The 14,618-nt window shown below is 39.1% G+C and overlaps 1 protein-coding gene across 1 annotated transcript in view; it reads left to right on the forward strand.

Moving 5' to 3' along the window:
* stard3nl (STARD3 N-terminal like) overlaps nucleotides 1-14,069 on the forward strand; it is a 30,556-nt gene extending 16,487 nt beyond the window's left edge. Inside the window, exons 8-9 of the mRNA XM_060822931.1 lie at nucleotides 3,551-3,594; nucleotides 11,198-14,069. Coding sequence (XP_060678914.1) covers nucleotides 3,551-3,591 — 41 coding nt within the window. The 3' untranslated portion in view covers nucleotides 3,592-3,594; nucleotides 11,198-14,069. The remainder of the gene's footprint in view (nucleotides 1-3,550; nucleotides 3,595-11,197) is intronic.
* Nucleotides 14,070-14,618: the final 549 nt, after the last annotated feature.

Consider the following 14,618-nt stretch of genomic DNA (forward strand, 5'->3'; position numbering starts at 1 on the left):
ATATAATTGCACAGGCTAGCTGTAACTGAAAGGATTGTCCGTGTAGCATTTAAATATTCTGCTGAGTAATATTTGAATGTTTTAACATGTTTGTGCTGTGCAACAAAATAAGTTAATGTGTTAAAAAGCCTTGCCAGGGGACAGTAAGACAACAGTTGGGGTAACCTTTGCAATTATAATAAATATACATTTACATTTATAAGAAAGATGTTGAGACAATGGATATGTGCAGGACAGATACACTGGACCACTGCCTACTGCAGGAAGTTAGAAATGTGAAAAAGATCTAAATTAGAATTGTTTGTGTTGAACCAAGATTGTAGCTGGCAGCATATGATGCAGCACAAAAAGAGGCTATTTGGCTAATTGAGCCTGTGCTAACTCTTCGATAGAGCTATCAAAATAGTTCCCCTTTACCCTTTCCAGATAGCATCTAAAAATATTTCTTTTCAAATGTTTTTCCAATCTCTTTTTGAATATTACTGTTGCATCTGTGTCTACATCTTTCAGGCAGTTCATCTGGATCACAGCAACTTGATGTGTTTTAAATTTTAAAAATTCCTCATGTCATTTCAAGACTGTCCTATCTCCACAATCAATTGGAAGCATTTCTTCAGTTGTAGGGAGAGCAGCTGCATTATTGGTTTCTCTACCTATGCCCATCTCTCATACTAGTACCATTCTGGTCAACTTCTTCTGCATCCTTTCTAAGGCTTGACAACCTGAAGTGTGGTCCTTAAAATGTCTCAAAATACGTAGGACACTCTGTGCCATTTCAATTTGTCCTGCCTTATCAAAGGCTTATTTATGTAAATACTCCAAGTCTCTGTATGTTCTCTAAAATTATATAACTTAGTTTATATCATTTCTTATTCTTCATACCTAGGTACATCACTGCACACTGAATTGTACCTGTTATACATTACCTATTTCACCAGCCTGAGACATGAAATTTGTTTCCAACTTCCTCATTGTTTATTACATTTCCAAGTTTCATATCATCAGCAAAATCTGAAGTTTTACCGTATATACCTGTGTCCAGGCCATCTTAGTATACTTTTTTTAAAAACAATTACTAGTCCCTGGGGGGTGCATATATGTTTCCTTGCAACTGAAAACCACCATTCAACGCTGCTTGATTCTTTTTGTCTCTTAGCCAACTTTGTATCGATGGTCGCTCAGTTGAAGCCCATGCACTTCGATTAGAGTCATAGAGACATACAGTGTGGAACAGACCCTTCGGTCCAACTCATCCATGCCGACCAGATATCTTAAATTAGTCTAGTCCCATTTGCCAGCATTTGACCAATATAAACCCTATGTATTCATGTACCCATCCAGATGCCTTTTAAATGTTGTAATTGTACCCATCTCCACCAGTTCCTCTGGAAGCTCAATCCATACACACATCACCCTCTGCCTCTTTCCCCTCTCACCTTTAAACCTACGCTGTCTAGTTTTTGACTCCCTACCCTGGGGAAAAGGCCCTGGTTATTCACTCTATCCATGCCCCTCATGATTTTATAAACCTCAATCAGGTCACTCCTCAGTCTGTGATGCTCCAGGGAAAACAACCCTAGCCTATTCAACCTCTCCCTATAGCTTTTTTTCTAACAACTCTATTATATTGTCATCTATCCAGTGACTTTCTGAAAATCCATATACTCAATATAAGCTGCACCACCTTCATCAAATCTGTCTAGTTCAAACGTCTTGATGAAATTAATATATTTAGCAAATTGATTTCACTTCATATTTCCTGCATCTGTAGTTCTTTTGGGTGTTTTTTTAACCATTAGTTTCATATTAGCTCATGTTTTCCAAATGGCAATTCATTTTATCTTGGGCCTTTAAGATTTTTGCACCATTTAATGTTAAGTTGGCTATCCTGGAGGTATAACAGTTTATCTGTCTCCTTTCTTGAGTTGAGGGGTTTTTTTTTAAACCTTCTGTGCCCTTTCAGAGCTCCCCTATTTAAGGATATTTGGAAGATTGTGCTTACTTCCTCCACAATTTACACTTTTGGTGACCTAGGGTTTACACCTATATGTGCCAGTTAATTGCTGTCAAACCTTTTAACTACCTCTCTTTATGTTACCCAATCCAATATTGCTCCTCATGTCTCCCTTGCTGCTACACTACAGCCATCATCACTAGAATACAGGCTATGGCCAATGTACTCAGCAGCTCCATAATATAACTCTCAAACCACCCATTATCTGCAAAACTATTCATGTATTTTCTTTGTCCTTTTCTTTTCAGTTTCCTCTGTACTTCCCATATTCACCTTGGTTCCCTATTAAATTATGAACTGACATCCATTGATTTGGTTTTTTCATGTTTATTTAATTTTATTAAAGTTGTATTTAATTCGCTACCAAGGGAGCTCTAGCTTTCAGTGCCATTCCACTCACTTTAATGGGAGAGTGTCTGTTTAACACAAAAGGAAAATTCTGCAGATGCTGGAAATCTGAAATAGTAATGAAAAAATGCTAGAAATACTCTGCAAGTTAGGCAACATCATGGAGAGAAACAGATTATGAGAAGAGAGGCAAAATTGATAGAAGCAGACTGTGTTTCCAGCTGTGAAGGCTGCGATCAAGCGTCATAGGGTCACAGGGAGGTAAAGCAGGGAAACAGATCCTTTGGTCCAACTTGTCCATGCTGACCAGATATCCTAGTCCCATTTATCAGCATTTGGCCCATATCCTTCTAAACCCTTCCTATTCATATACCCTTCCAGATCTCTTTCAAATGTTGTAGTTGTACCAGCCTTCTCCACTCCCTCAGCCAGCTCATTCCAGACACACACGACCTTTTGTGTGAAAAAGCTTCCCCTTAGGCCCCTTTTTAAATCTTTCGCCTCTCACCCTAAACCTTTTCCCTCTAGTTCTGGACTACCCCACCCCAGGGAAAATACCTTGTCTATTAACTCTATCCATGCCCATCATGATTTTATAAACATCTGAAGTCATCCCTTAGCCTCTGCTACTCTAGGGAAAACAGCCCCAGCCTCTTCAACCTCACGTCATGGCTCAAACCCTCCAACCCTGGCAACATCCTTGTAAATCTTTTCTGAACCCTTTTCAAGTTTCACAACATCTTTCCGATAGGAACGAGACCAAAATTGCACACGATATTCCAAAAGTGGCCAAACCAAAGTCCTACACAGCTGCAACATGATACAGTCCATTGATAAAAGATTAAATTAAGAGATTTGGAAGGAGGAGAAATCCCTTGAAATTATAAGACTGTCAAATCACTTCTAACTGAAACAGAACCATACCAACTTCTTAAAATCGGTTAAGAGGTGTTTGAAGGAAAATAGCAAGACAAACATGGGATTTAAATGTAACACCTACAGAACAGATTAGACAGAATCACCCATTTGTGTTACAATGATGTGTTTGTATTCATTAATCATTTTCAGACTAGAAAACACCGTGAGTAGCATTGGCTGAACATGTATCTGCCTGCTTGTTGGCATAATTCACTTCCATTGTCTCTGAAGCACAGAGGTTGACCTTTATTGCTTCTGTTTAATTTGTAGATTCTGATGAAGAAGACGATGCTGAGAATCCAAAACATTAACAGGTGTGGAAAATGGCAGAGCTGTTGATTCCTGTTTGCACTAATCAATCCAGACTTTTAACTGAAAATATTAACAGCTGCATGGTTTCAGTTAGGCAAAAACATAGAGGCTATTGATAATTGCACTTCACTTCGATCTCTTTTCCCTGGCACGTGCATGCTCAATTTGGTCTCCACTGATCTTAGTAACATACAGCATTCTCCCTGTCCTCTGAAAAGTGTTATACTTAGAAACACAACCCAAAGGGTTCCAGATAACCAGCGTCATTGCTCATTGAGTAAGTGCAGATGGATTTTCCAGAATCAACCTGTACCATTGGGATGGACTCCACCTGAACCAGGCTGGAACCTAGCGGATGATGAACTTAAGCCAGTAAATGAAGAGAAGGGGCTGAATGGGAACATTAGTAGAGATAAATGGACAAAGATGAAGAGAGTAAAGAAATAATCAAAAGTTTTGCTTTAGATACCACAGGTAAATGAGGAAATAAAATGTAAAGTAATTTAAGCCAGAAGAGAAAAACAGAACTGAAACCAGAAGGGCAGCTAGCCTGTGCAGTCCAATAGGTTTATAAAACGTTGTAGAATATAGTAAACCCCTTAAGTGAATTCCAGGCCCAAGTTTAATTTGAAGAGTCTAACATGGTGGCTATTATAGATATATGACTGCAAGACATGGGGGAGTTGCTAGAGGCAATGTAAGTGGACCAGTAATTTAGAATTGATTCACCTAGTACATGGGGGTCGAGAGTGTGGTACTGGAAAAGCACAGCAGGTCAGGCAGCATCCAACAAGAATCGCTGTTTTGAGCATAAGCCGTATGTGGTTCAGATTTAACTACAGTAGCTAAGAGAGTTTAAGTTCATATAATAAATCTGGAATTACAAATTGATTGCATAATGACCATGAAAGCATTGCCAATTATTGTAAAATCCTATCTGGTTCACAAAAGTTCTTTACAAAAATAAATCTGCTGTTGCTTGGTCTGCTCCACATTTGACTCCAGACACAGCAATATGGTCAAATCTTAAATTCCTTTTGAGGTAGGCTAGCAAACCACTGAGTTCTGCGAAGTTCTCCTTTCTAACAGCTGGCAACTTGTGCCAAAATTGGGAGAGCTGCCCTACGTACTAGTCAAGCAACAACCTGAATTGCAAAGTATGAATTATAACTTCTCAGCCATGACCACCACAATCCCTGGCTATGTTTCGTCAGACAGATGCACCAAAGGTAACGACACAGTGGTATAGTCAGGACAGAGTTGCTCTGGCAGTCTTTAACATTGACTGTAGATCTTTCCTTGAAATATCATGGTACTTAGTCAAGCTTGGGCAAGGAAACTCCTGCCTCCTAACAATTACCATGTTTCCATGTTGAACTCTGCTTGATGGAAGCACTGAGGCTGGTTAGGGCACAGAATGTGGTCTGGGTGGAGGCTTTTGATGCCCATAGCCAAGAGTGGTTCAGCAGCAGTGAGCTGGTTGAGTTGTAAAGGACTGGGTCTGTGGTAGGTGGTGAAGGAACCAACAAGTTGGAAGAACATATCTCCTCTCACTCACCTCCATCTGCCTGCCACAGATGTAACTTTCTGTGATGGTATTGGTAAGAGAAGTCATCACTCAGTCTTTGTGGAAATGAAGTCCCATCTTCATATTTGAGGACAGTACTCTGCCACATGTGACACTAGCACTATGCTATATAGTTAGATTTCAACAGATCTAGCAACTCAATCTGAATATCCAAGAGATGTTTTGGGCTATTAGTAGCAGCAGCAGAATTGTACTGCAAGATAGTCTGCCTACTATTTACCTCAGTGTACTATTGCTGATAAACCAGTAGATCAACCTTGATAGGAAGAAAAGTACTGATGGGGCATGCCAAGCACAAGACCGTACATGCCTAAAGTAAAGTGACAGCCTGGGTAAACTGGAACATACACACACACACATACACTATTCAAGGGCCAAACAAGTGATGAACAAGGCTAAGTGATTCAATCAGCAGCATTTCAGATATAAGCTTTGCAGTCCTGCCATCTCCAGTCATTACATTTATGATGCCAAGGTTTGCAAAGCTGTGGGCAAAGTGCTAGAAAATGAAATTAGAATAGTTAGATGGTGGTTTTTAACTGGCATGAACACAGTAGGCCAAAGGGCCTTTTTCCATCTTGCAGATCTCTATGATTCTATAAATAGTAGTGAGCAATTAAACAATTTGGAGGAGGAAGCACCACAAATATCCCCATCATCAGTGACTGATGACACCATTCAGTTGATTGGAGTCATGCTCAGTACAAAGGGTGATGGATGTGGTTGTTGAAGGCCAATCTTTGTCAGCTCCAGGGCATCACTACAGGTGTTTCTCTTGATAATGTGTTATGCACAACCATCTTCAGCTACTTTATTAATCACCTTCCTGCCATCATAGGGTCTGAGTCTGATGCTCATGATAATTGCATAGTTTTCAGCACTGTTTGTGATAACTAAGGTACTGAAGCAGTCCTTGTCCACATGCAGCAAGACCTGGGCAATAACCAAGCTCGGGCTGATAAGTGATAAATAACATTTGCATCTCCACGCCAGGCAATTAGCATCTCAAGAAGAAAAACTCTAACTCTTGCTAATGATATTCAATGGCTTTACCATCACTGAATCCTCCACTATCGTTATCCTGGGGTTACCGTTGACCAGGATCCAAATTTGACTAGCTATGTAGATCCTATGGCTACAAGAGAAGGACAGATGCTAGGAACCCTCCAGTGAGTAACTTGCCTTTCAAAATCTGTACATCACCTGCAGGGCACAAGTCAGGAATCTAATTGAATGCTGTCAGATTAACTGCTTGAATGGCACTGTATCCACGAATATTCTCTCCCTCCACCTACGATGCACAGTAGTAGTAGTGTGTATCATTTACAAGATGCACTGTGGAAATTCACCATGGCTTCTTGGACAGCACCTTCGAAACCTATGACCACTACCAAAGCAAAGGCCAAGGGTAGCAGATGAATTCGTAGAACTTGTGTGTTTTCATACCTCTCCAAGCCACACTTAATCTTGATTTGGAAATATATCGATGTTCCTTCGCTGTCACTAAATCAAAACTCTGGAATTCCCTTCCTAACAGCATTGTGGGTTTACCTATACCAAATGGATTTCAACGGTTAGAGAAGACCATTCACTGCCAACGCCATCTCCCATTCAGCTAATGACAGGCTATAATTGCTGGCTGAGCCAACAAAGCCCATGGGACATGAATAAGTTTGTTTTTGATAAACCTCCAATCCTCCAGACTGACAGGGCATCGTGAGGATTAATCTGGTTCATTGAAGAGTGCAAGTGGGCATGCTGAGAACACAAATTAATAATGAGGTGTCAATCTGTTGGCGTTACAATGCAGAGCTACTTGTATGCCAGACAGTGGAAGCAACATGCAACAGAGGACTAAGTGATCCCAGAACCCGCGGATTCAATCTAAACTTCTGCCAAGTCCATTTGGGAGTTGCCCAGGGCATCAACCGAGAAGTGAAGTAGCTCACCCCCGACTCCCCGAAATGTAATCCCCATCTGCAAGGCACATGTTTAGAGCTGTGATGAAGTTCTCTCCCAATTGCCAATGTCATCCAGGAAAAAGCAACTTACTCAATTGTCAACCCATCCACCACCTTAAACGTTTGTTCCCTCCACCACCGATGCAGTGGCAGAAGTATATACCATCTACAAGGTGCACTGCAATAACTTGCTGTAATAATAATTTTAATAGCACCCTACTGAGACTGCATCCTCTTCCAGCTAGAGATACAAAATAAACAGATGTAATGGAACGTGACCACCTACAAGTTCCTCTCCAAACCTTGCAGCATCCTGACTTGGAACCATGTTTCTGCCTTCACCTTTGCTGAATCAAAATCCTGGAACTCCCTTCCTATCGGCATTGTGGATCAACGATTTCCCCCAATTATTTTTTTTCTGCTGTACAGATCTGTAAGGTCCATTGCCTCAGAAACCAAAGAATCCCACAACAATGTATTGCACAGAACCTCTGAGCCTAAGTATAGCCATGCAATTTAGAGGGAACATAGCTGTTGATACGTATACAACATATTGACAGTACTAGTTTAAGATGACAAATCACCACCACCTTCTCATGTGCATAGAAATCCACAAGAAAAAGCCAGTGAGCCACGACCCATGCGTGAATATGTTTCAAAACCATGTCACAACTCGAACTATATATATCAGGTTACAAAATCTAAAGGAAAAGCAGGGAGAAGGAAAAGTTTTAACAATTACGGATTAAATCATTTCCAACAAGGGAGGATGTACCAAGAGGCAGACGGTGAAAATTTTATAGCGCAAACTAAAAATTAAAATTGATAACTGTAGTAGGTGTTGTGCATCGGGCCATAGTAGTAGCCGTTAAATAATTTGAATAAATGCTGGAATTAAACAAGATTTAACAAAGGCATATAAATTTTAATGTGCAGGGCCTAAACATGAATTTCAAACATTGGGATAAGTGGACTAACACGTATCACAAGGAATGAAATATATCTTTTTATTAATTCATTCATGGGATGAGGGCATTCCTGGCTGGGCCAGCATTTATTGCCCATCCCTGGGGGCAGTTAGGAGTCAACCACATTGCTGTGGGTCTGGAGTCACATATAAGGCAGATCAGGTAAGGATGATAGTTTCCTTCCCTAAAGGGCATTAGCGAATCAGCTGGGTTTTTCCCCAACAATTCTTTCATGGTTATTAGACTTTAATTCCAGATATTGATTGAATTCAAATTCCACTATCTGCTGTGCATCCCCAGAATAGTACCTGAGTTTCTGGATTAACAATCCGGCGGTAACACAACTAGGCCATTGCCTCCCATCTGTGCTATAAAGAGCGCGTTAATAACTTAAGAGGGAAGCCACATACAACTAAAGGAAAAAAAGACAGGTTAACATTCGAAAGAGATCTGTTAGTTTTATTATATTCTCTCTGTTCTTGTGGAGAAGCTACCCATGATGCTGGATTCATCTCTCCAAAGTGGCCAGCTGCTGGACACCATTATAATTGTTTAATCCCTTGAAACTTCAGAACTACATCTAAACACAGTAATTGTGTTGCAATGGCATAGTTCTTGATTAAAAAAAACAGTGAATTTCCGTGTGACAGTTTCACACCTGGTGATTAAGCTGTTATAACCAGTTTAATCTATCATAACAGCTCCTGGCATGAATCCCTGACACAAAGGCAACCCTATATTCAGGTTGTTGTGGTCCACAACTGACTTGAAATACTTTTATGTAGTAATCTTATGCTTCAGGTTCAAATGAAAACCAAATAAAATTTCATACATTCTTAATTTTAAGCAAATGTTGCAATAGCCTGTGTTTTAAGTTGACTCAGACAACTATGATAAGTTAAATCCTTTTTATTATTGGAGAGCTTTGTACCTTAGGAACAGCAGCAAGTCCCTCAACTCATTATGCTTTTTCTGCCATTCAGCTAAATTGTGATTTACCTGTTTACAAAACAAACTAGATTTATTCAGAATGAGTCTATTTCATTAATTTTAAATGATCCCAAACCCAGGCAGCAATGCTGGTGGACTGATAAGTTTAGTAAGTGGTTGCTTTTATTTATTGAGGAACGTTTCTGAGGCAGAACCATGAACAGGACCACATGGACTACTTTTCAGCTGTCACCTGAGACATGGAGTGATTTCCCCTTTGAATATTTAACATTGCAACTCGCACCAATTTACTTTATATCAGAACAAAGTAATTTTAAACTTCGGTATTCATTAGAAATACCAGTAGTTGTTTCCAAGGGTTCTTCTATTTATCATGTACTCCATTGTCTTTAGTCCTCCCAAAATACATTTTTCAGGATTAATTTCGATTTGCTGTTCTTCTGTCTATTTGACTAGTCCGTCTATATCATGCTGAAGTCTCGGGCTTTCCTCCTCACTATTTATCACACCATCAACGTTTGTGTCACCTGAGAACTTACTGATCAGACCTTCGAGATTCTGGATCATTAATATACACTACCAACAGCAAGGGACCTAGCACCAAACTCTGCACTGCACCACTTTACACAAGCTCCCTGTCACAAAAATGACCTTCAACTATCCCCTACCTCCCACCATTAATCCAGTGTTGGATCCAGTTTGCCAAGTTGCTGTGGATCTCATGGGCTTTTACTTTCTTTACAGTCTCCCATGCAAGATCTTGTCAGCAGCCTTACCAAAATCCATGTGTACAATATCCAGGCATAGCCCTCATCCATACCCCAATCACTCCTCTCAAAGGTTAATCAAGCGTGCCAGCAGTGATCTTCTCCTCACAAAGCCATGCTGACAATCCTTGACTTCCAAGTGGAGATTAATTCTGTCGCTCAGAGTTTTTTTCCAATGATTTCCCTACCACTGAGATTTGGACTCACTGGCCTATAGATCCATGAATATTAGTACCATATTAGTTGTCTTCCAGTCCTCTGGGACCCTTCTCTGTCCTGAGAGGATTTGAAAAGTAATGTCAGGACCCTAGCAATTTACTTCCTTGCCTCCTACAGCAGCGTGAAATTTATCTCATCCAGGCTTGAGGACTTTTCAAATTAAAGGGCACTGATACTTCCCCTCCTAATTGTAATTTGCTCAAGTACATCACTGTCCTCTTCCTCTGTATCTACACCCTTCTCCTTTATCATGCATACAGTAAAGTACTCATTTAAAACATCACTTATAAATTCTGGCTCCTCCCAGTTTACCACTTAAGTCCAAATGGGTCCCACTCTTTGCCTGGTTATATTCTTACCCTAATATACTTATAAAATGCATTGGACTTTCCTATATTTTGTTGCCAGTGTTTTGTCATGCTCCTGCTTCAATTTCCTAACTTTTAATAACCTGTTGCGTGTTCAATACTCTTCTAGGGCATCTACTGTTTTAAGCCTTTTAAGCTTTTTTTTAATTTCCTTATCCAATCCTTTACAATCCTTAATATCCAGGATTCTGTAGAATGTTAGCTCCCACTCCTCGCCATTTACAAGAACGTGTTGGCCCTGCACTGTCATTATTTCCTTTTAACAACAACTACTGTTCTGATGTAGATTTTCTCACAAACAGCTGCTTCCTGTCCATTTTGGCTTGATCCTTGTTCTTCTTGAATGCAACTCTCTTCCCACAATATCCCCCCCAAAAAAACTGCTGCATGTCTATTGTATTTTTCTATTTACTGATGTCTGTTGTAATTCTCTTTCTTCAGTTCTTATGAAAGGTCATAGACCTGAAATGTTAACTCCACAAATGCTGTCTAATCTACTGAGTATTTCTGCTTTTATTTCAGGTTTCCATCCCTTACAATATTTTGCTTTCTACTATGTTGCTATTACTTATAATTAAATTGTAATCTCATCAGTATGTATTTAGCAAACGTTCCTATGACAGCTAAAATTGTCTTACTCTTTGCTTTTATATCCAAATTTAAGTGCAAATATCACCCATGCACTTTTGACTGATTAGATCATTGGTTATTCATCCATGTTTTCAGCTGTGTAGATATTTATTGCAAGGAACTTGACTTATTTTCTCTTCACTTCACCCTTAGCATTCACTAGATGGACACAGCTCGGGCTGAAAGGGATGGTGGAAACGTTTCTGAGAGAGGCTGAGCTGCGGAATTCCCCCAATACTCAAATTCCTTTTGGGGAAGAACATGATGTAACTGGCGGTGGGAAATCTGTGATTCACTTTATGCTCAGAACACTCAGCTGTTGGAAGTTTATCACTTTACTGCCTTATGCCAGCTCTGAAGTGGCTTCAGGATCCTGCCATCGCTGAACTAATTTCAGTTCCAGAATCAGCTGCTGCACATTTGTCAAAATAGCTCATTTTAGGCTCCAATCCAGTCATTTTCAGTGCTTAGTAATTCTACTGTAATAACATTTGAAAATCACCAACGAGTGTGATTCATTTACCTGACTGATGTGATCAGTACTTTTCACTTTAAGCATTATGTTGCACTAAAATTCTATATTATTTTGGTTAGGTCTTTCATTATTTTAAATGAAATAGACCAAATACAACAAACCGTTATAAATTATGAAGTGTTCCTGAACATTCGATTTTTATAGATTTATGCCTTACTTGCAAAGGGATGTATTTAAGATACGTGGAGGGAGAATTGCACAAGTTTGCAGATGATTGACTGTGCAGTGGTAATATTCCGAAGTATTGATGCACATCACAACTTGCAGTTGTTACTTTGTGTGACACAAGTTTATTGAAGGAAATTTTTAAAAATCATTTTTATTTAGCTGAAACTAGATATAAATTAGGCAAAATTGTTCATTTCATCTTTGATAATAAAACCAAGCAAAATATTTTGCAAAAAGTTAAGGGATGGTTTTCTTCTGCCATTAACTACTTGGCGAATGCAGAACATCCCAAAGTTCAGTGTAGGTGGCAGGATGCACTTTCTGTTGCGAATGACTGTTGGTTTATGTTAAGCAACATGTTCCCATTTTAATACACTCTTCACACTGCAAGCTCTTATGATCTGGCACATGCTGTTGGATGAGAAGCATTAATGCAGATAGTCCAGTCCTTTAATATGTGCACCCTTATGTTTTAAATATATTTCTTTCTAATAATGACAGTAGATTTATAATTTAATGCAATTAATCATTATAATCAATTTTGATTACCTAAAGAGCTGTGTAAATATTACATATGTACAATGAGGTATTAATACATTCATTTAAAAAATCCTCCTAGCATCCTCCAGCTGTGGATGACCTTCTCCCCAGCTTGTGCGCAAATGATATTGTATTTTCAGACTTTTATGCAACAAAGCGGCTTATTTGATTAAGACAAACTGACCCTGGGCATGTAGGAAGGCTGCCCCTGCTTCATTTCCCTATCCTATAAGAACTTCCTCTGCTGACAGATGTCTTTACCTGTTCATTAACCCTTCCAAAGCCTCTCACCTTTTGGGTGTCAAAATGAAGTGAAGATTAATATTTCTTGAGCCACCAGGTGGGTTGTGGATGAATTTTTGATCTGGAATAAATTAGACCCACCTCTACAGTTGAAGGAAGGTGAATCTCATTTAGCGTAAGCATGTTCTAAAGGTGTATATCATTTTCCTTTACTTATAAAAACAAGTCATATTGCATTGACAACACCCCTATCAATAGACAATCATGTATTCTTCTTTTAGTTGCACATAGTTTATACCTTCCCCCCCCCCCCCCCCCCCCCCCCCTCACCGAGACTAAATATCTGGGCATGAGGATATTCAAATATAATATCTAACCAGCTGTAGAAGATCCCAGATCATAGAGTCCCCACAGTATGGAAGCAGGCCATTCAGCCCATCCAGACCACATCAACCTTCTGAGGAGTATCTCACCCAGACCCACCCTCCTACCATTTGAGAAAATATTATAATAGCCTAAATTGGCTTGAATGGATATGTACATAATTTGGATTTAATCAACTGCTTTAATGTGTTTGATTGAACATCTCCAGCATAATTTATATAAATAGATATGTAAAACCCCAGGGTGCTATGAAAATAACTAATTTTCAGTAAAAGTAGCTAATGTTGTGATATAAAGAAATCTGTTGTCACACTGAAATGATTATAATTGCTTACTGCATGTACCTGAGACTTGTGACTTGCATCTTATTCAGCTCGGTGTCTTCTCAGAGTTGGGTTGCTTCTGAATGCAACTCAAAGCAGGTGATAGACTTCATCCAGAACTTATACAAATGAAGTCTGGTCTTAATTAAAATTCCAATAACTGTTTTAGTTCTTTATTTGCACTACTTACTTCAAATTATTGGGAAAAAAATGCTTTAGTATATAAAGCAACGCTGAATTATTAAGAGCAGACTCCATATATAAATTCCTTAAATAATTCGATGTTCATCTTGTATAAACATCATGCATCCTTTTTATGGCTGCAGTCATGGATTGATTTGTATTCAGATTTTACTTAAGATTCAATTTCCCTCTCAGGATTGATATTCCAAATGTTGCCCTTCATTCTCCTCCACTTATGTCTCTTCCATTGTTAGTGATTCTTCTGGAGTTTCCTGTCACTTGGCTTTACAAGGTCGAATCTGACTGCCTTTTAAAAACGCAACTCTATATGGGAGCAAGACTATGTGTTGCTGAAATAGACTGTTGCAGCATTGCATTCACATCAACCTCCCTGGCCAAACATTACACCGGGCATTTTGGGCTCTATGTATTCAAACTACTGATATTCAACACAGGAGATCATTAAGAGATGAAAGGAATCTACAAATGCAAACTGAGGTAGCAGAATCAATTCAGCTCCTGCCTTTATGCTGGTGCATGTTATATTATGTCTGTAACTTTCAAGTCATGCCTTGTTTTATTACACTGAAATAAATGGATCAATTTATACATTAACTCATTTGCAATAAAAGTAAATGGAGCAGTGGAATTAGAGGAAAAGTGTCTTTTGTTGCTTACTGATTTGTGATCCATTCTCTGCCTTTTTATCACCTTGTTTTAATCTATTGATTTTACTGTCCTGACAAAGTCATGTGTTTTAAACCCATCAAATAATTTTATTGTTTTGATTTCTAATTACCTAATTATTTTGAACGCCTTAATTTTTTTATATTCATTCACAGAATGAGGGCATCTCTGGCTAGATCAGCATTTATTGCCCATTTCTAATTGCCCAGAGAACAGTTAAGAGTCAACCACATTGCTGTGGGTCTGGAGGCATATGTAGGCCACACGAGGGTTAGGGTGGCAGTTTAATTCTGTAAAGGGCATTAGTGAACCACGTAGATTTATCAGACAATCAACAACTTATTCCTGGTCGTCATTGGACTCCTAATTTCAGAATTTTTTAAAAATTCAAATTTCATAATCTGCTGTGTTGGATTCGAACCCAGAATATCACCCCAGTTTCTAGATTAACAATTCAGCAATAATACCATTCAGCCTTTGCCTCCCTGTTTATGTTTGTGGAATTGCTACA

The sequence above is a fragment of the Hemiscyllium ocellatum genome, chromosome 4 (genome assembly GCF_020745735.1).
Source record: "Hemiscyllium ocellatum isolate sHemOce1 chromosome 4, sHemOce1.pat.X.cur, whole genome shotgun sequence".
NCBI classification, from domain to species: Eukaryota; Metazoa; Chordata; class Chondrichthyes; order Orectolobiformes; family Hemiscylliidae; genus Hemiscyllium; species Hemiscyllium ocellatum.